This window comes from Elephas maximus, chromosome 2 (genome assembly GCF_024166365.1).
Source record: "Elephas maximus indicus isolate mEleMax1 chromosome 2, mEleMax1 primary haplotype, whole genome shotgun sequence".
Classification (NCBI taxonomy): Eukaryota; Metazoa; Chordata; class Mammalia; order Proboscidea; family Elephantidae; genus Elephas; species Elephas maximus.
Genome location: NC_064820.1, coordinates 154,303,922 through 154,330,367, shown reverse-complemented (window position 1 = coordinate 154,330,367; position 26,446 = coordinate 154,303,922). Strand labels below are relative to the sequence as shown.

General features: G+C 39.6%; 2 protein-coding genes across 10 annotated transcripts in view; both read right to left on the bottom strand.

Annotated features, from left to right (window-relative positions):
* LOC126070059 (protocadherin alpha-13) overlaps positions 1 to 26,446 on the bottom strand; it is a 252,746-nt gene that overhangs the window by 28,306 nt on the left and 197,994 nt on the right. For all 9 annotated transcript variants that reach the window (XM_049873843.1, XM_049873847.1, XM_049873845.1 and 6 more), the window contains 2 exons: positions 17,078 to 17,136; positions 14,524 to 14,612 (listed from right to left, as the gene is read on the bottom strand). In XM_049873843.1, the coding sequence (XP_049729800.1) occupies positions 14,524 to 14,612; positions 17,078 to 17,136 (148 nt within the window). The remainder of the gene's footprint in view (positions 1 to 14,523; positions 14,613 to 17,077; positions 17,137 to 26,446) is intronic.
* The window catches only part of LOC126070063 (protocadherin alpha-10-like), a 166,722-nt gene continuing 154,864 nt past the window's right edge, over positions 14,589 to 26,446 (bottom strand). Inside the window, 2 exon segments of the mRNA XM_049873856.1 lie at positions 14,589 to 14,612; positions 17,078 to 17,136. Of these exon segments, the coding sequence (XP_049729813.1) occupies positions 17,094 to 17,136 (43 nt within the window). The 3' untranslated portion in view covers positions 14,589 to 14,612; positions 17,078 to 17,093.

Genomic DNA, 26,446 nt, shown 5'->3' with positions numbered 1-26,446 from the left:
TCACTGCACCCTCTAAACTATATGCCCAGGAACACACATCTGAGGGCACAGGGGTTGGCTAGTTTTCAGAAGACACATAATCTCTGTTTGGAGCCACCGTTAAGGACAAAATTCTTTTATTATGTATAATGGCCCTGACTGTATTCTGCCCTGAGCTATCAATTCTAGAACTGGTGTGGGGGGAATTGAGAACAGTGCAGGAAATACAGGGCAAGAACTATCTCAGAATCTGTTAATTAAACAGAATCTATTTATTAAATGTTTCATTTCAGGAAAAAAAATAAAATGAAGTCTCATCCTGTCTTTTATTTACATAGCCCTTAAAATTTTTTTTTAAAAAAAACAAAGGTGCAGAGTTGTCCTCCAAGAAGGAGATGAAGAAAGTCGTGGATGGATAGAGCCAGCAAAGACTTAAGCTTCATGGCTTCTCCTAGGTTGTTGTTGTGAGTTGCCGTTGACTTGGTTCCCTAAGTAGAGGACTCTAACTCCCCCTCCCACACCATCTTGCTCCCTCCCTCCAGACTAGTCCAGAACATAGAAATTTTTTGTGCCTCATGAGCCACATAGAAAACTCTCAGCAAACATGAGCTCCACGTTCCTCAGCTAGAGACCACTAAGCCAAGCTGACACTCCTGGACTGTGAGACAGAAGGTGAGAGTGGAGGGCACTGACAGGAGGAAGCTGCCCCACTCACAAAGATCCCTGATCTCATTCTTTTTCCTAATAAGGATATGTACACACCTCCCTGGCCTCTCATTGCCATGACAACAGCAGAAGTTGAGGGTGAGCAGGTTAGTGGAACAGAGTGCTTTCTAAATTCTCCAACAGGCCCTGAGGCTGCAGTCACTCATGAAGTGGAAAAATTCATGTTGGCAGTGCTCCTAAATGGATTCCAAAAAACTTAAGGATCATGGTTACTTTCTGGGGAAAAATCAGAGATGGAGTCTGTCCACGGGGGGGTGGTTTTGTCAGAGAGGCAGGAATTCCTAAAGAAAACAAGAGCATGAATCCCCCTGCAAAACAAGGGCACATAAACTGTGTCCACCTTGCACAGAGTAAGGAGATGAGGCAAACTAGGGCAAAAGCAATGCCCCAAGGAAACAAAGAGATAGGCACTTTAAAAGAAAAAAAAAAAAACCTTTATACCAGAGCCTTCCCACAGAGACTGCTCAGAGGAACACAGGCCTATATTCTTGAGTTGAAGGATGGACTCATACCTTGAAAAGCCATAAAAATAGCTACCACTTACTAAATGCTTACTGTTTTTCAGACACTGTGTGCATTATCTCATTTAATTTGTGCAACAACCCTGTAAGGTAGATATTATCATTATTTCTTGGGACCCTGGTGGCACAGTGGTTAAGAGCTCAGCTGCTAACCAAAAGGTCAGCAGTTTGAATCCACCAGCCACTCCTTGAAAACCCTATGCTGCAGTTCTACTCCGTCCTATAAAGTTGCTACGACTCGAAACCGACTCAATGGAAATGGGCTTGGTTTTTTTTGTTTATCATTATTTCCTTTCATATAGAAAGAACCTGGGAACCAGACAAGTTAGGTAACAGTCCCAGGGACATCCCAGGAGTATCGCTCTGACTCCAGAGCATGAACTTTTAATGATTACCCCTCTGATATGGGGAAATGCCCTCTGTGTCTTGCAAGAATCATAATCATATGCCTTCCTTGCACGGTATCTGAGCCTCCAAAAACATCAGACAACCTCAGGAGTATTTAGACTCCAGGCTAGTTTTCTCAAACTTTAAGAGTACATCAGGATCATATGGAGGGCTTGTTAAAACTCAGGTTTCTGGGCCCCACCCTGAGAATTTCTGATTCAGTGAGTCTAGGGTGGGGCTGAAGAATCTGCATTTCTAACAAGTGCCCAAGTATTTTTGGTGCTGTTGGTTTGGGAGTTATACTTTGAGAACCACTGTTCTAGCCATTCTAAACTAATGTTCTCTAACTGTGGCTCAGTTGCCATAAGATGCCTCACCTACGCAATTCTCGATCTTTCACTGTTTAGTCCTAGATCCCCTGGAGTCTTACTTGACAAGGTATCATGTTATCTTTAGCAGTGGTGTGTGTTTTGGAATTCCCCTGAGCTCTTTTGAAAACAATGAACATCTCCCATGCCAAAAATAATTCACCGTTGCTTTAGATAAGTCCGGCAGACCCCATGAAATGTGGATGGAGGAGCCTGGGAGAACCAGCAAGAGAAAGTTAAGCAGTCTGTCCCCCTGAGGCCAGACTAGCTCCCTCGCAGGCAGGTTCAGTCTTTTTATAACCTCTCGGGATTCCTTCGAGGAACTGAACCTAAGAGGGCACTCACTGCGATCTCTTCAGAGCATTCACTTTGAGAAATTTAAAAGAAGTTTGTTATGGATTGAATTGTGTCCCCCCAAAATATGTGTTGTAACTCCTAATCCCTATACCTGTGAAGAATATTGAATATACCATGGATTTACAGAAGAACAAACAAATCTATCCTGGAAGAAGTACAACCAGAATGCTCCTAAAAAGTGAGGATGGCAAGACTTTGTCTCACATAATTTCAACATGTTATAAGGAGGGACCAGTCCCTGGAGAAGGACATCATGCTTGGTAAAGTAGAGGGTCAGCAAAAAAGAGGAAGACCCTCAATGAGATGGACTTACACAGTGGCTGCAACAATGGGCTCAAACATAGCAATGATTGTCAGGATGGGCCAGGCAGCGTTTTGTTCTGTAGTACATAGGGTCACTGTGAGTTGGAACCTACTCCACAGCACCTAACAACAACAACATACCTGTGGATATAATCCCATTTGGGAATATGGTTTTCTTTACTATTCTAATGAGGTCACATCAGTGTATGGTATGTTTTAAACCAATCACTTTTGAAATATAAAAGGAGCAGATTAGGCACAGAAGCAAGGAAGCACATAGGAGAACGAGAAGATCACCAAGGAATAACAGAGAAGCTGAGATAAGATTTGCATCCAGAACAGACAGAGAGAGCCTTTCCTAGAGCCAGTGCCCTGAATTCAGGCTTCTATCTCCTAAACTGTGAAAAAATAAATTTGTTTGTTAAAGCCACCCATTTGTGGTATTTCTGCTCTAGCAACACTAAGAAACTAAGTCAAAGTTACAACGTGGGTGACTGGCCCTTTAATATCCCTCATCCCCCCAAACACATTCCTCCATCTAAAGATGGGGCTGTGACTGTATTCTGTGCGCTCCCTATTTAGCTAATTTTCTTTCTCTGCTCAGTCTCCGTGGGAGACTGTTAAGGAAATAAGAAACCTGAGGTCCAGGTCTGCTCACACAGAGGCAAGGCTGGAGAAAAGGGGCCAGTAATCAGGATTAACCAATTTAATGCCTGACTTGTTTATCCTGTAGAAAACATCACCTGGTGATATGCTCATTGATCCCTTCAGAGTGTGGCATCTTTATCCTAGGCTTTGGTGGACTATGAAAATAAATGAACAGTTTAGTGACAAAGCAAAAGAATTAATCAATGGAAGAAAAACAACTGCAAGGAACACATGTGATGGTGATTAGTGCAAAGCAGGCCTCACTGCCTTTATGCCCATGGCCGCAGTTGTGGCAGGTGCTGGTATGAAAAGAGCAATAAACAACTGGTTCTTAAGAAGGGCTCAGACATAAGTGTAAGGAGACTTAGGCACTGGAAGGAAGTCTTCTGGAAGCTACCACACCTTCTTCATGAGTCACTAAGGGCATGAGTCACTAAGGGCAACAGAACCAATGAAAAAAAAAGGCAGGCTTTATTTGGGACCGAAAACAATCAAGTTTTCTGGAGTATTTTCCTTTTCTTTAGGCGACAACTAATAACCCCTCCTCACCCCACTTCCAGGTGGCCAGCTACAGGGAACTGAACTGTATGAATGTCAGGATGATCCAGTCTCAGGGGGTATGTATCTGGGCCTAGAGACGAGAACTACTGAATTCTGACCTCTGTCAACCAAGGCCATACTATAAATTGCACAAAACAAAAGTAAACCAGAAAATAAGGAACAAGAAGCTGAGACATTTACTAACACTGTAGGTCAAGCGCTATGTGCAGCTCTGTTTGTCTCCTTTACTTCTCATGACAGCTCAGTAACGTGGGTGTTATTAGCATTATACCCAATTTACAGATGAGGCCATGAAGAAATTATGAATTTAATCAAATTGTCTAGGCTTACCCAGCAAGTAAATTGAGATTGGAATTCAAGATCTTGGAGGTGGGGCCAAGATAGCAGAGTAGTCAGATGCTTCCAGGGGTCCCTCTTACAACAAACACCGGAAAAAACAAGCGAATTGAATATATATGACCATTGAGGAGCCCTGAACATCAGAGGCAAAGCTGAGGAATCAGACTGAGTGGCAGGGGGAGGCAGAGATGGTTCAGAAGCAGTGAGGAGTTACCAGACCTGACCCAGTGGGAAGTGGCACCCTGCAGGCTGGATCAGCTAACCAGAATGGTGAGGCAAGCAGTGGCGTTCAGGACTCGTTTTCCACACTGGGACAGACCGAGCTGTGGAGACTCTGCTCAACCCTCCAGAACCTCCGAAAAGTGGCCTTCAATCAGCAAAAGATAAATACATGCGTCTAACCTACTGCGCAGGTTAAAAAATACCCCGTTTGGAAAGAACCTCTCTCCCAACTCTCTCCCCACTCTACACCAGGTCCTGGGCCAGCTTCAGCAATTGCCAATTGCCTCTTCCCCTAGGCCAGAAGTAGGGCCTGTCACACTGCCTGAGCCATTCTCCCGGCCTGGGAGAGGGAACAAATTAACAAACAGGAAAAAGTAATCTGTCAGTTCCCCTAAACCGGGAACTCAGGGCAGGTACAGCTCCTTAGCCTAGGCACAGGCATTAGGGGTCCATGGACTTTGAACGCCTTTCACCCCTGCATAGACCTGTGTGGGCCCATTTCAGCAGCATAGACCCTCCTTAGCACAGTACAACAGGGTATATAACTGAAGCCTAACTTCATTGTATCAGCTATATGGTGGAGTGGCAGGTTTGTGATATTTGACAATGTTCTGCCCATTAAGCAGGGTCCTCGCCTGCCACATCAGGGGCCTGAGGACTGGTGGCTCCATTCACACCTCCTAACCACCTGTAACAGGGGTCCAAGAATAAGTGATGCCTCCCAGTCCTTACAGCCAACAGCATTGGGTGCCCATGATCCTGCTGCAAAACCTACCCACCTACACACTCAGGGAACAGGGACAGGCTTTCCTCCCAGACACTCAGGGGTAGCCGTCAGCCCCCTGCCTTGCTCAGTGTGTGACCCCCTAGTGCAGCCAGATACCTGTGCCCACTCCAATCACCCTGCTCATCTAGGACTATAGGCAAGAGCCTGCACCACACACTTGGTGACCGAATATCTGGACACCTGAGCTGAATCCATACAAGAAAAATAAATGGACTCCTGGGCTCACATACCTAGTAACAAATCTAACCACCTGGTGACAGGATGTTAGAGCTTCAAAGGCACCAATAATCAAACTAGCTCACGTGAGTAGCCTCTTTGGGCATATCAAAACAAAACAAGAAGCTAGGACACAGTAAGCAAACATAAAATAAATAAACATAATAACTTATTGATGGCTCAGGGACAACAGTCAATATCGAATCACATAAAGAGGCAGACTGTAATGGCTTCAGCAAGCTCCCAAAACAAAGAATCAAGAAGTCTTCCAGAGAAAGAGAACTTCCTGGAATTACCAGAGGCAGAATACAAAAGATTAACATACAGAATGCTTCAAGAGATCAGGGAGGAGATCAGGCAACATACAGAACAAGCCAAGGAACACACAGACAAAGTAACAGAGGAACTTAAGAAGATTATAGGAGAGCACGATGACAAATTTAATAGGCTGCAAGAATCCACAGAGAGACAGCAAACAGAAATCCAGAAGATTAACAATAAAATTTCAGAACTAGACAACTTAATAGAAAGTCATAGGAGTGGACAGAGGCAATGGAAATCAGAATTAGAGAAACTGAAGACAAAGCACTAGAAACCAACTTATTTGAGGAAAAATCTGATTAAATAATTTAAAAAAATGAAGAAACCCTAAGAATTATGTGGGACTTTATCAAGAGAAACAACTTATGAGTGACTGTAGTACCAGAACGGGGGTGGGAGGGGCGGGTAACAGAAAATACAGAGAGAATTGTTGAAGATTTGTTGGCATAAAACTTTTCTGATATTGTGAAAGATGAGAAGACAGCTATTTAAGATGCTCGTCAAACCCCACACAAGATAGATCCCCCCAAAAAGTCACCAAGACATAACTGAATTTACCAAAACCAAAGATAAAGAGAATTTTAAGACTGGGAGGGATAAATGAAAAGTCGTCTACAAAGGAAAATCAATAAGACTAAGCTTGGACTACTCAGCAGAAACCATGCAGGCAAGAAGGCAATGAGATGACACATATAAACCCTTGAAAGAAAAAAACTGCCAGCCAAGAATTATATATCCAGCGAAACTATCTTCCAAATATGATGGCAAAATTGGGGCATTTCCAGATAAACAGAAGTTTAGGGAATTTGCAAAAACTAAACCAAAATTACAAGAAATACTAAAGGGAGTCCTCCAGTAAGAAAATCAATAACATCAGATAACAACCCAAGACTAGAACACAGGACACAGCAACCGGATATAAACCCAGATAAAGAAGTCACAAAAATAAATCAAAACTAAAACACTGAAAATAGGAAACAGAGACATCTATATGTAAAAAATGACAATATTAAAACAAAAAAAGAGGGACTAAAAAAATGTAGTCATAGATCTTTCATACTGGAGAGGGATTCAAGGCAATGTAAGGAATTAAAAGATTTGTATAAACTTAGAAAAACAGGGGTAAATATTAAGGTAACCATAAAGGAAAAAATCCTACACATTGAAATAAAAAACAAGAAAAACAAAGGCTCAGCAAATACAAAATCCACAAGAATGAAAAAGATGGAAAGAAAATACTTAAAGAAAAATTACTCAGCAAAGAAAATTAAGTGGAACAAAGAAACTGTCAACAACAACAAAAAAGACATCAAAATGACAGCACTAAGCTCATACCTATCAATAATTACTCTGAATGTAAATAGACTAAATGCACCAAGAAAGAAACAGAGAGGGGCAGAATAGATTTTTAAAAAAAACACTATTCGTCTATATGCTGCCTACAAGAGACACACCTTAGACTTAAAGACAAAAACAAATTAAAACTCAAAAGATGGAAAAAAAAAATATCAAGCAAACAACAATCAAAAAAGACCAGTAGTGACAGTATTAATCTCTGACAAAATAGACTTTAAAGTTAAATCTACCATAAAGGATAAGAAAAGACACTATATAATGATTAAAGGGTCAATACACCAGGAGGACATAACCATAATAAATATTTATGGACCCAACGACAGGGCTCCAAAATACATAAAAGGAACTCTAATAGCATTGAAAAGAGAGACAGGCGGCTCCACAATAATAGTAGGAGACTTTAACACACCATTTTCAGGACAGAACATCTAGAAAGAAGGTCGATAAAGACACGGAAGATCTAAATGCCACAATCAACCAACCTGATCTCATAGACATATACAGGACACTCCACCCAAGAGCAGCCAAGTATACTTTCTTTTCCAATGCACATGGAACATTCTCCAGAATAAATCATATATTGGGCCATAAAGCAAGCTTTAACAGAATCCAAAGAATCGAAATATTACAAAGCATCTTTTCTGACCATAAAGCCATAAAAGTAGAAATCAACTGTAGAAAAAGCAAGGAAAAAAAACACATGGAAACTGAACAACACCTTGCTCAAAAACTACTGGGTTATAGAAGAAATTGAGGACTGAATAAAGAGATTCACAGAATCAAATGAGGATGAAATCAAATCCTACCAGAACCTTTGGGACACAAAAAAAGCAGTGATCAGAGGTCAATTTATAACAATCTATGCACACATCCAAAAAGAAGAAAGGGCCAAAATCAAAACATTAACCCTACAACTCAAACAACTAAAAAAGAGAGCATCATAAGAAGCCTTTGGGCACAAGAAGAAAGCAACTAATAAAAATTAGAACAGAATTCAATGCAATAGAAAATAGTAAAATAACTGAAAGACTTAAGAAGACCAAAAGTTGGTTCTTTGAGAAGATCAACAAAATCCATAAACCACTGGCCAAACCGACAAAAGGAAAACGGAAGAGGAAGCAATTAACCCAAATAAGAAATGAGATGGGCTATATCACAACAGACCCAATTGAAATTAAGAGAATCATAACAGAATACCATGAAAAACTGTACTCTAATGAATTTGAAAACCTAGAGGAAATGGACAAATTTCTAGAAACACACTACCCACCTATACTAACACAAACAGAGGTAGAACAACTAAACAAACCTATAACAAAAGAAGAGATTGAAAAGATAATTTAAAAATTCCCAACACAAAAAAGACCAGGCCCTGATGATTTCACTGGAGAATTCTATGGAACTTTCGGAGAAGAGTTAATGCCGCTACTACTAAAGGTATTTCAGAACATAGAAAAGGAAGGAATACTCCCAAATTCATTCTATGAAACCAGCATAACCCTGATACCAAGACCAGGTACAGACACCACAAAAAAAGAGAATTACAGAACTATATCCCTCATGAACATAGATGCAAAAATCCTCAACAAAATTCTAGCCAATAGAATTCAATAACATATCAAAAAAATAATTCACCATGACCAAGTGGGATTCATACCAGGTATGCAGGGATGGTTCAACATTAGAGAAACAATCAATGTAATCCATCACATAAATAAAACAAAAGACAAGAACCATATGATCTTATCAATTGATGCAGAAAATGCATTTGACAAAGTTCAGCACCCATTCATGATAAAAACTCTTGGCAAAACAGGAATACAAGGGAAATTCCTCAACATAATAAAGGGCATTTATACAAAGCCAACAGCTAATAACATCCTAAATGGAGAGAGTCTAAAAGCATTCCCCTTGAGAATGGGAACCAGACAAGGATGCTCTTTATCACCACTATTATTCAACATTATGCTGGAGGTCCTAGGCAGAGCAATTAGGCTAGAAAAAGAAATAAAGGGCATCAAAATTGGTAAGGAAGAAGTAGAAGTATCTCTATTTGCAGATGATATGATCTTATACACAGAAAACCCTAAAGAATCCACAAGAAAACTACTGGAACTAATAGAAGATTTCAGCAAAGTATCAGGATACAAGACAAACATACAAAAAATCAGTTGGATTCCTCTACACCAACAAAGAGAACATCAAAGAGGAAATCACCAAGTCAATACCATTTACAATAGCCCTCAAGAAGATAAAATACTTAGGAATAAATCTAACCAGAGATGTAAAAGACTTATACAAAGAAAACTACAAGACACTACTGCAAGAAACCAAGAGACCAAATAAATGGAGAAACATACCTTGCTCATGGATAGGAAGACTCAACATTGTGAAAATGTCTATTCTACCCAAGGTGATCTATGAATACAATGTAATTCTGATCCAAATTCCAGTGGCATTTTTTTAATGAGATGGAGAAACAAATCACCAACTTCCTATGGAAAGGGATGAGACCCCTGATAAGTAAAACATTACTGAAGAAGAAGAACAAAGTGGGAGGCCTCACACTACCCAATCTTAGAACCTATTATACCACCACGGTAGTCAAAAGTCTGGTGCTGGTACAACAACAGATACATAGACCAATGAAGCAGAATTGAGAATCCAGACATAAATTCATCCACCTATGAGCAGCTGATATTTGACAAATGCCCAAAGTCCATTAATTGGGGAAAAGACAGTCTCTTTAACAAATGGTGCTGGCATAACTGGATATCCATATGTAAAAAAAATGAAACAAGACCCATACCTCACACCATGCACAAAAAATGGATCAAAGGCCGAAATGTAAAGCCTAAACAATAAAGATCGTGGAAGACAAAATAGCAACAACTCTAGGAGCCCTAACACATGCCATAAACAGAATATAAAACATTACTAACAATATACAAACATCAGAAGAGAAACTAGACAACTGGGAGCTCCTAAAAGTCAAACAGGTATGCTCATCAAAAGACTTCATCAAAAGAATAAAAAGACAACCTACAGACCGGGAAAAAAATTTTGACTACGACAAATCCAGTCAAGGTCTAATCTCTAAAATCTACAAGATACTGCAAAACCTCAACAACAAAAAGAAAAATAACCCAGTTAAAAAATGGGCAAAGGATATGAACAGGCACTTCACCAAAGAAGACATTCAGCCGACTAACAGATACATGAGGAGATGCTCACAATCATTAGCCATTAGAGAAATGCAAATCAAAACTACAATGAGATACCATCTCACCCCAACAAGGCTAGCATTAATCCAAAAAACACAAAGTAGTAAATGTTGGGGAGGTTTTGGAGCGAATGGAACACTTAAACACTGCTGGTAGGAATGTAAAATGGTGCCACCACTTTGGAAATCGATTTGGCCCTTCCTTAAAAAGCTAGAAATAGAAGAACCATATGATCCAGCAATTCCACTCCTTGGAATATATCCTAGACAAATAAAAGCCCTCATACAAATAGATATATGCACACCCATGTTCATTGCTGCACTGTTCACAACAGCAACAAGATGGAAAAAACCTAGGTGCCCATCAACAGACAAATGGATAAATAAATTATAGTATATTCACACAATGGAATACTATGCATTGTTAAAGAACAGTGATGAATCTGTGAAACATCTTGTAACATGGAGGAATCTGGAAGGCATTATGCTGAGTGAAATTAGTCAGTCACAAAAGGACAAATATTGTGTGAGATGGCTATTATAAGAACTCAAGAAAAGGTTTAAACACAGAAGAAAACATTCTTTGATGGGAGGGAGAGGGGATGGTAGACAAGAATTATCTTAGGTGAAATGAAGGACAACACAGAATACAGGGGAAGTCAGCACAACTGGATTAAACCAAAAGCTAAGAAGTTTCCTGAATACATCCAAACACTTCGAGGAACATTGTAGCAGGGGCGGGTTCTGGGGACCATGATTTCAGGGGACTTCTAGGTTAGTTGGCATAACAAAGTTTATTAAGAAAACGTTCTGCATCTCACTTTGGTAAGTGGCGTCTGGGGTCTTAAAAGCTAGCGAGTGGCCATCTAAGATGCAACAATTGGTCCCAACTCACCTGGAGCAAAGGAGAATGAAGAACATCAAAGACACAAGGAAAATATTAGCCCAAGAGACAGAAAGGTCCACATAAAGCAGAGACTCCATCAGCCTGAGACCAGAAGAACTATACGGTGCCCGGCTATCACCAATGACTGCCCTGACAGGGAACACAACAGAGTCCCTGATGGAGCAGGAGAAGAGTGGGGTGCAGAACTCAAATTCTAGTAAAAAGATCAGACTTAATGGTCTAAGACTGGAGGGGCCTGGAAGACACGGCCTCTGGACTCTGTTAGCTCAGAACTGAAACCATTCCTGAAGCCAACTCTTCAGACAAAGATTAGACTGGACCATAAGACATAAAATGAAACTCATGAAGAAAGCGCTTCTTAGCTCAAGTAGATACATGAGACTAAATTGGCAGCTCCTGTCCGGAGGCAAGATGAGCAGGCAGAAAGGGAAAGGAGCTGGTTGAATGGACATGGGAAATCTGGGGTGGAAAGGAAGAGTATGCTGTCACATTATAGGGAGAACAACTAGGGTCACATAACAATGTGTGTATAAGTTTCTGTTTGAGAAACTAACTTAAACTGTAAACTTTCATTTAAAGCACAATAAAAAAGAAAAAAAATCATAATCTTAATCCTTACACCATATTCCCTAAAAAGGACCAAAAGGACAGGGCAGAGGGCAGGAAGAATCCCCTTAACTTCACATTGTCTCTGCACAGGTACAGTGAAAAGTGTGGCTAGGTGTCCTGTATTGAATTGTGTCCCCCAAAAATATGTGTCAACTTGGTTAGGCCATGATTCCCAGTATTGTGTAGTTGTCCTCCATTTTGTGATTTTCCTATGTGTTATAATCTCTGCCTGTGGTTAAAGAGCATTAGGGTGGGATGTTACACCCTTGCTCACAACACTTCCCTTATCTAATATGAAGGGAGTTTCCCTGGGGGTGTGGCCTGCACTACCTTTTATCTTACAAGAGATAAAAGGAAAGGGAAGCAAGCAGAGAGCAGAGGGCCTCATAACACCAAGAAAGCCCTGCTGGGAGCAGAACAAGTCCTTTGGACCCAGGGTTCCTGCTCAGAGAGCTCCTAGTCCAGGGGAAGATTGACGACAAGGACCTTTCCTCCAGAGCAGAGAGACTGAGAAGGCCTTCCCCTGGAGCTGACACCCTGAATTTGGAGCTCTAGACTGTAAGAAAATTAATTTCTCTTTGTTAAAGCCATCTACTTGTGGTATTTCTGCTATAGCAGCACTAGATAACTAAGACACTAGGTCACACATGGAATAATTGGAAGACGTGGACTCTGTCCAGCTCTCTCATACCTGAGGGGACTGTGACTCAGTCACAGCCAGGCACAGTCCTGACTGGATGGGATTATACAAGGGAGACTGGGCAGTAGGGAAAGAGAGCAATGAAGACCATCTTCTGTCCTTACACCGTTCTGAATCTGAAGGAGAGACATGGGCCAAATGCAGATGAAATAATCCTATCTGAAAGATTCCTATTTCACAATTTCCCAGGAATATACACCAACCAGTATCATCAGTGAGAGAGGGAGAATGTACTCAAAGTCTGGGTCAACAGACTGACCTATGAGAATTATTTATAATTATTTATAATTTATAATTATTTTAAAATAAAATTTATAATTATTTATAATTAATTCTCTATGAGAATTAACAAGACACACCTTGAAATGAAAGCCCGTCTAGTCTACATCAAGACATGATTTCATGTGGCTACTTTGACTCAGTTGTTCTCACCTTTCCAGATGCCTCCCCATCCTGCAACACTTTGGCAGTCTAAAACCACAACCTCCTCCAGCCCTCTTCTTCACTCCATCATTGGCATTGGGTTGCAGATTTGTCAATGAACTATTTTATGGCTCTCCCCTTGCCATCTGGCAACATTAGCTCTCTAATGAATTGCTCCAACTTGTGTTTTTTTTTTTTTTGATGAATGTCACTTTTAGTTGAATTGTGCAACATTCATAAATAGCAAACGCTGGCTGATTAAAATCAACAAAAGCCCTTAGAGTTGCCAGCAAAATATGGGCCCTCAGCTGCACATGTTACTTGGATAGCCTAAGAATTTGTACGGCACCTGATTATTTTTGGAAAGAACTTTTTACACAAGCACCCTTATGTCATCTATTATTTATTTATTTATTTATGTCTGTTTGTTTGAATTTGGATGAATTTTTGCAAGCCAGCCATGCTATGAATAGAAGTATGAGATATACTTGGTTTGGGTGCTAGATATACTTGGGTTTGAATCCTACCTCTATTACTTACAAGCTATGTGTACTTGGGTAAGTTTCTTAACTTCTTTGTGTCTCCTTTTTCACATACGTAAAATAATAAATCCCTTGCAAGACTTTCATAAGGAATAAATGAGATCATATATATAATACACTTGCCATGGTGCCTAGGCATATTACAGCTCAATAAATAGTAACTATCTTCATTTATCCTTGTGTTCCAATAACAGAGAATTGTTGTAACACCACTTGTGGTCTCTGCCCAGCCCATGATCACCCCCTTTCTGAAAACTGCCACCATCATCCACAGGCATGGGTCCCAAAGCCATATATTTTTAAAGATGTATTTCTGTCATTTGACTCTGCCTTAGCCATTGAACAAGAATGAGGAAACTAAGGAAATGAAAGTTTAAGCAATTTGCCCATGCTCACATAGCCATTGGGTTCCTGATCCCTGTCCTGAAATTCTGGGTTAGGAACTAGTCCCCACTGGTCGTCTGAACTAAGAAACTGTAAGGTGGTCATGTCTGGCAATGTACGTGCCAAGGCAGTACAAGTCAGTCTGCAGAATGACACAGATACGCAGAAAGAAGCAGATCTGGCTTTGACTTGGAGTTAAAGACAGTGATGACTTGGTTCTGATAACTTTACACTTCCAAGAGAAACTCCATTTTTCTTTCTTTCTCCCTTTTGCTTAGTACTTTGGGTGGGTTTCCTTTGTCTTCAACCAAAAGTTCTTTGCTAATGGTGTCACCTCTGTGTATGAGGCCACCTGAGCTACTCTGTGTAGCTTGGATAGCCTAAGCATTGAAAGGTACCTGATTATTTTTTAAAAGAACTCTACACACACACACACATACATACACACCCTTATGTGATCTGTTTTCAACTCTTGGAAGACATCATGTAAAAAATCAAAATAATTACATATGAAAAGAAATCATCTATATAACAAAAAAGAATAATTAAAAAAAAAAGCCACTAACATTTCTGATCTTACAAAAACAGGTCATCTGATCACTTTCCAGCACTGAAGCAAGAATGGAGGGACCCCAGTTCCTTACCTGGCGTTGCACTGGATACTGTTGGCCACTGTTGATCAGGCCCTCCTGGACCAGCCCGTAGAATCCCAGCCTCTTCCAGATGCACAGAGCTGAGTAAATAAACAGACCCAGATAACGGTTATACCATAAATGCCTTTCTAGCTCTCCTTTCACCCTCAGAAATTACATCTATGGAGGCAGGGCTGCAGCTACGACACTGCTCATGTTTGAATGGAAGCAATTACTGCTGAGCAGTCACCTTGCAGGCACTGCAGCATTGCTGACTTACTTACAGACTGCTATACAATTCAGGCAATAATCATGTTTTATCTTTATGGCAGTTTTGGTTTTCATTAATGCCATATGGTGCTCACTAAATCTAGCAGGAAGTCCATCAGAGAGCAAATGTCATTTTAACATCTTAATGCTGAGCAGGCAAGGAGTGCTTGTTCTCAAAAGCCTCAAGCTTCTCTTGGCAGGTTCCCTTGTTCCTGAGTTCTCTACAACAAAGAGGAAAACATACTAAAATCACTTTCTGGTAAGTGTAGTGTTATTCCTGATTGGCTACCCAATTCATTCTTAACCTTATTTTCTGCTTTAATCTTTTTACATATTTTATGCATAGACAACTAAGAAAGGTGAGCAATCTGTAAGTTTAACATTCTTTCACTCTTTGACTTCGAACAACATATCTAGGGTAAATTCGTTTATTAAACTCTGCCCTATCACTATTCTTCCCTTCATCTATGCCTTAGCATTTTCTCCTTTTTCCAAATATTAATATCCTTCAAGTGTTCTTGGATCCCACCAGCAAATGATATGGGTTCAATGAGATGAATTTGGAAAATGCAATCATCCTGGAACCAGCTCATCTCAAAATGGAATTTTCAAAACGACACCTACATGATGTAGGAGGCTAGAAAGGCCAAGAAGCCAAGTACATGTGTGGAAAATAAAATTAGTATTATTTATGTCACAACTCTAATGTATGTTCAATGTACTACATTATGAAGAAGAAACGGCACATTGGTGTTCAATTTTTATTTCATTTCTTAACCTATTTATATATCATAATATCTTAATTGAAACCTGAATAGGACCACATTTAGCTTTTTTACTTTCTTTTATTTAAAAATAGAATAAGGAAGTGGTATGTTTTGGCATTTTACTTATTTTAAATGTAGTTTTTAGGGTGCATGTCATAGCTTTGATACTTGCCAACCAAAGGGCTGACTTTACTTACTTTGCCTTGGAGAGAAAGAGTATTGTAAGCCATGCTTTGTGTGGTTTATAATAGGTTAGTACTGTAAACCTATCGCATGGCTCCACCAATAGCTCAGATGCAAATAAAAGCATAAATTGGTCACTAACAAGTATAAAGAATTCCTTCTGATACTTAGCATTCTGGTATTTACATGAGTGATTCTGGCCTAAAATTATGACCCAGGTTCTAATGTGACATCTCACTAGAGCCAACTAGCTGTCTTTAGTCCTTCGCTGACTGCTTCAGTTTCAGAAATAGCACCCAATGTAATGATTTCTGCTCAATGTGTAATGCTTGAGAGTGTGTTAATTTATTTTAATCTAATGCATCTTTAATGGGCTAAAATTAATTTTTCATCAACTCAACACATACTTTGTAAGCTTTGTCTTTAGAAACTGATCTAGGTTTGGTAAAGATCTACTTAACAACTGCCCAGAAGTTTTGGGGGACATACATTTGAAGTTTACTACTTCTTTAAAATTAAATCTTTTTGCTGGTAGTGATCATCAATTTTTTAGCCCTCCCTGTTTGATTTTCAAAGACATTCACAAATAATGAATCTTTTATTTGGCCCCATGGTATAGACACCAGATCAGCTCTGGGAATACTGGTAGGTAATCAATTACTGTCAAAATGGTAAAGTAGAGAAAGCAAAATTATATTTATTTGGAGTCTTAAAGTATGCTTTTGCTTTAGGTTAAGCTATATTTGAGCTCTAGATACTCAGTGATGGCCTTTCACATGGCACATCCTCTGAAGAGCTCACGCCATTGATGGCAATAAGATAGCAATGAGATGGCAAAGATAAAGAGGCCAAATGCTTGTCAAGTGCTGAACCAGAATAATAGCCAGTTGTTGTGGTTAATAGGATGTAATGGTCAATGTGTAACAGAAATCCAAGGTAGGCAACATGTACTTATACATTGCACAATTATACCCGAGTCCAAAAGCATCAACAGTAATTGCCACTTTTAAGGGAGAGACAGAAAGTACAGGCAGAGAAAGGACGAAGGAAGTTGGAATCACTTCCTTATAGAAATTTTGATGAGAGAAGGTATACAGCAGCCCATCTCTGTGGTCTTAATGGGACCCTTCTTTTCCAGCACTTGATGAGCACTTGGCACTGACCTCTTCCAATGTTTCAAGGAATAGAAAGACATGGAGAAGGAAAAAAAATAATTGCATTCTCCTGGCAAAGTATTCTAAATCTTCTCAGTTTTGACAGCTGCTTCTGGCCTATGGAGGCATATTTTATCTGAGCCACACAAAGCGAAAGCCACTTCTGACTGAGAGAAAGGGGGAAACACATACCTGTGCATTCCTGCTCTCAGAGAGGCAGAGTAACGCCAGTCAGGGTTGGGCTGTCGGGGCTGTAAAAACACAAATGGAGTTTTCTGTTAATACAGCCAAACATAATGTTCTCTCAGTGATGCTGCTAGTTGATTAGTTTTTTTCCTTAAATATTTCCACGCATCTAAAAAGAAAGTATCGAGTGAGCCATTTCATGTGCAACTTAGATATGATATCTATATATATAGCACTTAGAGAAACTAAATTAGCTCATCAGGCTCCTTGCACAGACTAAATGTCACAGCAAACCAGGTTTTGCCTTGCCCTATTCGGAAACTAAGTTCTTAAGACACTAGGGGAAGGGCAGTCTGTTTTGAGACAGGAAAGCCTTCACTGCTCTTGTCCTCAAATGCTCCATTAAGGGGACATTTCCATCTTTTAAAAAATTTTTATTGTGTTTTAAGTGAATGTTTACAAATCAAATCAGTCTCTCATACAAAAATTTATACACACCTATACTCCTAATTGCTCTCCCCCAATGAGACAGCACACTGCTTCCCTCAACTCTCTACTGTCCTGTCTATTCGGCCACCTTTTGACCCCCTCTGCTCTCTCATCTCCCCTCCAGACAGGAGATGCCAACATAGTCTCATGTGTCTACTTGATCCAAAAAGCTCATTCTTCACCAGTATCAACATTTCCCATTTGGTACTCCAGCTATAACAGGACACATGACTATACAAGTTCTGCTGGGCTGGCTGGACTGCAGAGGACTGCAATCTGTTGCGTGCTTTGCAGACTGCAGCATGTCTGACCCAGGACGGATGTGCCCAGTCATAACACCAGCAACTGATAACACCCTCTTCTGCTAATTAAAGAGGAATACTAGGGAGAGGAAAACAAACCACTGCAGAGTTTGACCTTGTTTTGCTACATAATTCTTTTCATAAAACTGTACTTGTTCCCTGTTCCTCCCTGAGTGCTTTGCCTCCTCACTCCATTAAGCTCTAACAGTAGCTGAAACCCAAGAAGAACCTGACTCATTCTGCACCACCTGTGCGTTGGGAAGATCTGTCTACAAACTGTCAATCCAAAGTGGAGGGGACAAAGAGGAAAATATGGGCACCTACAGACTGTTTAGAAGTCCCTGAATGTTGCAAACAGTTATGTGCTGGGCTACTAACCAAAAGGCTGGTGGTTTGAACCACGCAGGGGCACCTCAGAAGAAAGGCCTGACGATCTGTTCTGAAAGGTCACTGCCATGAAAACCCTATGGAGCAGTTCTACTCTGAAACTTATGGGGTTCCCAGGAGTCAGGATCAACTCTACAGCAATGGGTTTGGGTTTTTTGTTTGTTTGGAAAGCCTGCCTGGGTCAAAATGACTCAGGAATCACTGGGGACCAAATCTGTCACCATCGCTGTCTTACATCAATTAGCAAAAAATTTTATTATGAAAAACCTGTTACAGGTGTCCCTCTACATGTGTTTTCATGGGCAGAGATTAAAGTGGCCCTATTACTAAATATTGACATCTGTCTGAGTGGAAAGACAGGGATAAGAGGTTATATTTTTCTCTGGTTTATCATCATATTTGGTAGTCACAAAGCCACAGTAATACCAATAAACCATTTCAAAATATCAATAATTCTTGTTCCTACCATTCTTATAGTTCATTCAAAGGACATAAAGTATTTTATAAAAACATATCTGGGGGGATTTCATAAACACCTAAGGAAGAAATCAGCATCCGGACTTCCAGACAGATTATGGAATGGCTAGATGGTATTCAAAGTAGTTAAGTGCTCTGCTGCTAACTGGAAGGTTGGCGGTTTGAACCCACCAGCCACTCTGCAGGAGAAGGATGTGGCAGTTTGCCTCCATAAAGATTTACAGCCTTAGAATCCCTGTGGGGCAATTCTACTGGGTTCTATGAGTCGGAATCCACTCAATGGCAACGGGTTTGGTTTGGTCTAGATGGTATTCAGAGATTTAGCCAAAGTTAACATCCAGAAAAAGCTACAACTCTAGGATACTTTATCTCGAATGTCCCCACCCCCAACTCTAGCCACTCTCTCTGATCCTCTCCCATTCCACTGGCAAGATATGAATATATAAGCTGCTTCATCTTTGGTTTTCAAGTTCTGAAAAATTGCTATGGATAAGCCTTATAAGGTAGCACAGATCTATTTGGATACCAAATGCAAGGGCTCCCATTTTCTAGCAGTGGTGTTAGTGGGAACAAAAGAGGAAATATTTGCAAATCATTTTGAAAACATAAAAATATGAGTGAAATACTTTTTAATCTTCATCATCACCATCTCTCTCCTTACCATCAGCAGTACTAATGCCAGCTTGTCAGCTGTGGAAACCTTCCTTCCAGAAAGACTTTGACATCTGTTGAGTAAATGTTGCCAATTTTTCTAAGATTGGATAACATTCATGATGAAAATTGCTGCAACTTGATCTTTGAAATGAAATCACCAACCTCATTTTGCTGAAAAACACAGTTCTAGCAAGACTGACCAGGAAACTCAGTTCATTGAGCAATCTCACTTCCTCAGTGATTACCTTGTATTTGTCATGCTATTTTCTATAATAGTCTATCAGCAACGTGATGTTTCTCAGACTCATTGGCCAGAATAATTGTTATGAGAGATCTTATGGTAGTAAGATCAAGCAGAGAAAAGGCAAGGACGAAAGTAATATCTTTTAAGTCTCTACACAGTACTAGACAATGGGATAAATATTTTACATGTATTATTACATGTATAGCATTTTCTTCTTTGACAGACTATAAACTCCATGAAAGCAAGGATTGCATCTGTCTTGTTTACAGCTATATTCTCAGAGACCAGCAGAATTCTGGCATTTGGTAAGTATTTTAACGTTTTTGAATGAATGAACAACCATGCAGGGTCAAAATTACTGCTATTAAATTTAAAAAATGAGAATCTGAGCTTGATTAAACTTGGAAAAATCCAAGTTGAAAGGGTATTTGACAACTGATATGTCTGACACAATAAGACATAGATTAAAGCCTTGGACTAACTGCGAGGTTATTTAGTTCTCTAGTACTTGAATGGCATACTCCAGGATTATGCTTAGTTTCCATTGTGAAAAACACACTATTACGTTGTCTGAAAGCTTAGAACTTTAGTAGAATAATAGTCACAAAACCTTGGAGGTTGAAAAGCTAAATTAGGTAGGTCATATGAGTAATGTAGTATTAATGAAGAACAAGAACCCACTGAAGTTTCTATCAAAATTATAGAAAAGATTAAATTTTTCCTGTAATGGTATTATTTATTATTTATACCATAAAATATCTGAGATACAGAAGGATGAATCACCTCTTATAAGATAAATTTAAAATAAAATAGGCTAAAAAAATACCCTATGCCCGGCTACCATTACTGAACATTTTGATCAAAGATTCCATAGAAGAATCCTGATCAAAAGGAGGAAATGCATAACAGAACGTCAGATTCTCATGGACTTGAGACTTCCTGGAGCCACAAAGGTTGGATGAACCCCTGAAACTACTGCCCTGAGATAATCTTTAAACCTTAAATCAAAAATATCCCCTTAAGTCTTCTTAAAACCAACCAACAGTTTAGCTTAACTAGTAAAAAATATCTGCCTTGAGCATTATGCTCTTTTAAGAACTGCCTTTATGGGATCAAATTGACAATAGCAACTTTAAAGATTAGACAGGAACCTTAGGGGGCAGTGAATTTATGTTAACTGGGGGAGGAAGAGCTCAGAAAAAGAGGGTGAGAATGGTTATAAAACCTGAAGAATGTAACCTGAAGAATGTAATCAATGTCACTAAATGGTACACGTAGAAACTGTTGAATTGGTGTATATTTTGATGTGTATATTCTCAACAACAAAAACAAAATTATTTTAAAAATACCCTATGGCATTCATAAACTCTCATAACTACTCAATAGAATAATAAACCATCTTTTTGTCTTGGAAATTCATGTTAAAGTCATAAATAAATGGCACTGAGACACAAGACTGGTGTAGCATCTCCTTCTCCTTCCTAATGGAACTTTTTAAGGATGTAGCCACCGCAGATTTTTTACAACAGTATTTTGTGAAGATTGATATAAATCAGTAGGCAGAATCCTCAGATGACCCCAAGGTCCCTATACCATGGTGTACATACCCTGCATAATCCCTGAGACTGTGAATATGATAGATTTCACTCCCATAAGTAGGTTATGTTACTGGCACAATTGACTTTAACAAAGGCAGATCATACAGGTGGGACTGACCTAACCACACGAGCCCTTTAAATCTGGCTCTAGAAGTCAGAGAGAGAAGTTACAGGGATTCAAAGCATAAAGGGGTTCCACACGAGAGAAGATTCTCTGTTGCCAGCTCTGAAGATGAAGGGGGCCATTTGACCTGAGGGCAACCGCTAGGAGCTGAGAGCGACCACCACCTGACAGCTAGTAAGAAAACGGAGACCTCAGTATCATACCCTCAAGGAACTGAATTCTACCAACAACTTGAATGAGCTTGGAAATACATTCTTCCCCAGAGCCTCCAGAAGAGAACACAGCCTGGCTGACATACTGATTTCAGCTTTGTGAAAACCTGAGCAGAGACTCCAGCCACATGGTACAGGACTACAAGATAATAAATGGGTGTTGTTTTTAGCCATTAATTTGAGGCAGTTTGTTACATAGCAATATAAAATGAATACACAAACTGTTGGCAGTTGATACATGAAGGTATATAACATTTAAAATAATCAGTTATATTACTTATTAGTCTTCTGGTAAATCCAAATGAAGAGATGATAAATATGAGAATTCTAGGTGGAATACTTCCCTCTAAAAACAGCCATTTACAATCCTAATCCATAGAGCAGGAAAGTAAGATAAACTTAACTTTAAAACACACTTAATGGGTTCTAATACAACAGAAAATGCAAGGTTTGCTTAATGCTGGACGCACAGCAATTACTCTCTCATTAACAGTTTCACTTCCCTGGAGCCTAGAGGCCTGACCCTGCAAAGCCAGAAAGGAACTGATATTGCTTCTATGCCAAAAGCCAGTAAAAAAAAAAAAAAAAAAAAAACTGAATATTTCTCTTCACCTTTGCAATGTCAGAGATTTCTCTGCATTTTTCAAGTTCAAATTCTTGAAAAAAAAATTGTATAATTTTTAGAGTAGTAGATTCAAAACACTAAGGAATCCTCTTGACCTTTGATTTTTGAAATCTTAGTTAGAGATTACGCCACCTAAAATATTATTATATGAATAAGCTAAATTTATGTTCCTATTATATATGTTCCTGTGCAGGAACATTGATCAGGTGAAGTCCTGCAAAATTCACATTTAAAGACACCTGTAAATCCCCATTAAATTGGGCTAAACTGCTGGATTAGCTGGTAAATGAAAATTTTCCTCAAACATTTGCAAACTGACATCATCCTGACTCCTCACTGAGAGCAAACACTGGTAGCCAACCAAGGCAACTATTCAGAACTGACTCCGCTACTCTGTCAAGCAGACAGCATGCCAACAGACAATTTATAATATGCCAGGCTGTGTCCCCGCAGAGAGTTCTGAGTTAGACCAGATGCCCATGTGATGGCTCACTCCTGGGTCAGAGGAAAGGGTAGGCCAATGACATTCAAGCTACAATAAATAGATTTCTTCATCATTCAGAATATCTGCAAGATAAAGAGACAGAGAAAAGCTCAGCCATGATTCCATCTGGCCCAGCAGGTCTGTATAAAAAGGGAGGAAGGAGATAATTAGAAGAAATTATTATATTATCAAACCAAAGAAAACAAGCCTTTTCTCAGAACAGTCCTATAACCAACACGGAAATGGTAAAACAAAACAGCCCATCCATTCAACAGTGACCATCAGAGGATGAAACACGGGAAGGGGAGTTCATAGGTACAATTTCTTTGCCTTATTCTGACTATTGTGCAATTTTTATAAATTTATCTCCATGCCACTTTGAGTGTAAACTGGTCCCAGGAGAGACTCGTTAGACAAGAGAGTCCTGGAGGAAATAAATTAAATGCCACTGATGGAAGGGTTGACTCCTTCAGGTCACTACAACTGCAGGGAGAGTGAATTTGCACACATCCTGGCAGAAATAACTCAACAGAAGATTCGGTGAATGCACATTGCTTTGGAATTAGAATACAAACTTAACTCTTCTCTGCTGCTCTTTTGTAATGTCCACAGGCTCACCAACTGGTCCCTGAGGCAGCTGGACAAGTCTGCCTGTCGCATGCAGAGTGACTCATCAGCACCAGGACCACAGATGCACAGAATCCACCTTGAGATTCAGTTCCTTTTCATAGAAACTGAATGTGCCAGCCACATTCAGTATCAGGTTTTTATAAATCTCCAAAGAGAAATTCTGCCCAGTAGCTAAACAGTTACTTCAAAAACCTCACTGCCCAAGTGGCTCATGAAATGAGCTAGCTGGAGGTAAAACCCACCAAAAGATTTGAACCTGGTGTTAACTGCTGATGTTTAATAAGCAAGAAGAGAGAAATCAGTCAAAGAGCAGCAATAAAAGGTCTTACGAGGCTTTTTCAATCGTAAAACAAATAAACAAATTCATAAAATATATTAGCCTGGAAGTAATATTTTTATTCACTGATCCTCCCAGTTGTTACCTTCTTCCATGCAAGGACTTACTCTTTTTCCAAAAGCAGTTTATTTACTTACTAGATGAACTAGTGGTCGCCTATATGCCTGAGTATCTCATACCAAAAAAAAAAGTGCAAATGTTGCGATTCCTGCCTCCTTATATTATTTGAAAAAAGCTCAGTCTTTGGAGTAAGACAGAGATGATTTAAAATATCACTAGCATTGTGACCATGTATGTTACTTAACCTCTCTGTGGTTGTTTCCTTGTATGCCAGATACCAATAAATGTTTAATGTATGACTTATGGGTAATGAAATCACACAAATATTACAAAGCAGAACATTTTGTACAAAGCACAAGGGCTAATGGGTGCAAATTCCCTTATTCTTCCTATCTACTCCCATCCGATTTTAATGTGGGCACATGGCATTGACTGTACCCCAGGACTCTCCTGCCATCTGCAATGACTAGGTAGGGAGAACAGGAGGCTCAACGTGGGAATTTAACAGGTTGGTCTAGCAGCAATGACTTTCAGAGCTGAGCAATTTTTGTTCCCATTTTTCCATGCTAAGACAATGTGACTCATTCTCTTCCTGCAACTGCAATCATTTCAGGAGCTGAAGATCTAGGGGCTTTTCACTGAATTTCCAAAAGCATCTGGCAGAAATTTGCCTTTATTAAAATCATGTGTTCTCTAGGCAAAATCCCATAAGAGCATGCACTTTCTGACATAATTTTCCTCCTAGAGCAAAGGTTTGTGTACCAAAGTACAGGTTAACATACGGCTCAGTGTAAGACAAGAATAGTTCATGTATCAAATCGCCCCAAGCTCTGAACCAGGAGAGGGTGGGTAAGAGTGTCATTCCTCTGGGCTCACAGCTCACAGCTGGCGGCAAAGCTGAGCCTTGCCTGGCCTATTCTCTATGCCTTTTCACCACCTGCAGCCCACCTCAGTCCCAAAGTGCTTCACAGGAACTGGTTAAGCAAGTGTCTACAGCAACCATATTTAAAGCTAAGCCTTTTTACATGGTTCCAAAGGCTATGATCTAAAGAATTCTGGGAACACCTTGATTTCCCCCTCTGTTTTTCTTAATCTGCAATCTGTCTCCTGTGGCTGTTGAGTATTGATTTATCAGGCTATTATGTTAAATCTACCTGCAATGTACATGGGAAATTCTCCTCTTACCCACCTTCAGCTTTCTAACATGGATTACTTTCTTAAAGAGATCATGAACCTGAGATGAGAAAGTACAGGTATTAAACAAAACAACAACAAAAAAAAAACAGCAATATGTCAATGAAAATACTTCGCAAAAAACAAAGGAGGTACAAATATTATTAACTCATTTTATAGTAGCTCTGAAAGTCCTTGCTACAAGTAGTTGTTTGGGGAGATAACAACTCATCACTATTTTGGGGACAAAATTTTGGCTTGTGAAATCCAGGTTTAAAGTATCACAATGCATATCTCTCTTATTTCAAGTATACATACGAAGACTAACACCACACACACACACCCCTTCATGTACTTTCAATAATTTGCATACATTCTTGACAATAATGAGCAAGTTGGCCTCATGCCTACTTACAACTCAAAACTAGTGCATATACTAACATCTGTCTTCATGTATAGTAAGCCGTCCACATTCCAAGCCTTTTGTGGCCATTGCAAATCAAATTTTAGATCCAGAAAATGACAATGCTTTAGAAGTAGCATTTAACTTAAAGACATGAGAGACTTGAGGAGGCTACTTTACATCTCATCAAAACCACAGGAACTGTCAACAGGAAATCAAAAGATTACAGACTGCATTTAAACTAAATGTAGGGAAATCCTCTTAGAATGAATTCAGAGTCTGCCAAGAAAGGTGGCTAGTGGGAGAGTTTTTTCCCTCTTCTTCCTTCCCAGCTTGTCCTGGCCTTCACCGTCTCCACAACATCCCTATTCCACTCATTCTAATATCTCCCTGGCCAGCCAGACAAATTGGTACTTCATCTCTCCGCATTACCATCATTCATTTCCTCTGACAGAAGCCTGCTCCTACAGAAGACTCACCACCTTATACAGCCAAAAAGCAAACTTTGGCTTTGGGTTGAGGTCCAGATTCTATGGCTTTATCACCTGACACAAATTTCCAATGATCCTATCACGTTAGTACAATACAGTTATTGGCAATATAACTGGATAATATTTACTGTAAATGGTCCAAGGTACACAGAGGGACACATATAGTGGTGACCATAACAGTCCCTAGAGGTCTCAGAACTTTTTAGAAAACAGCACTCCTACAGGATTTCAAAAGAGAACTTTTCCTGTGGATAATACAGTAGAGGCCATTTCTCCTTGAATGTCATAATGTTACCCTGTAAAACATAATACTTATTCTCAGGTCTGTTCTATTTCTCTACAGAGCTGTGCTTTACCATTAAATATTTAAGACTAATCCTCATTTCTCAAATGATTTTATGGACAAGTCCTCATATACCTGGAAAAAAAATGGAAGGTAAAACAATTCTCTAGTGTCATTATTCTAGAGAAGAGACATAGTAGATTATGGTCAAATTACAGATACTATATATACTAAGTTTACCAGATAATCCCTGTCACTGTTAACAACTCAATAAAGATAATCCCCACGATACTGGGGGGTACATGAAAAATGCATGACTTTGTGGAAGACCCCTTCCCTTGACCACTATCTTTGCAGCCTCACCTCATTCCGAGAAACAGCCTCGTTTTTGAGAATAATCAG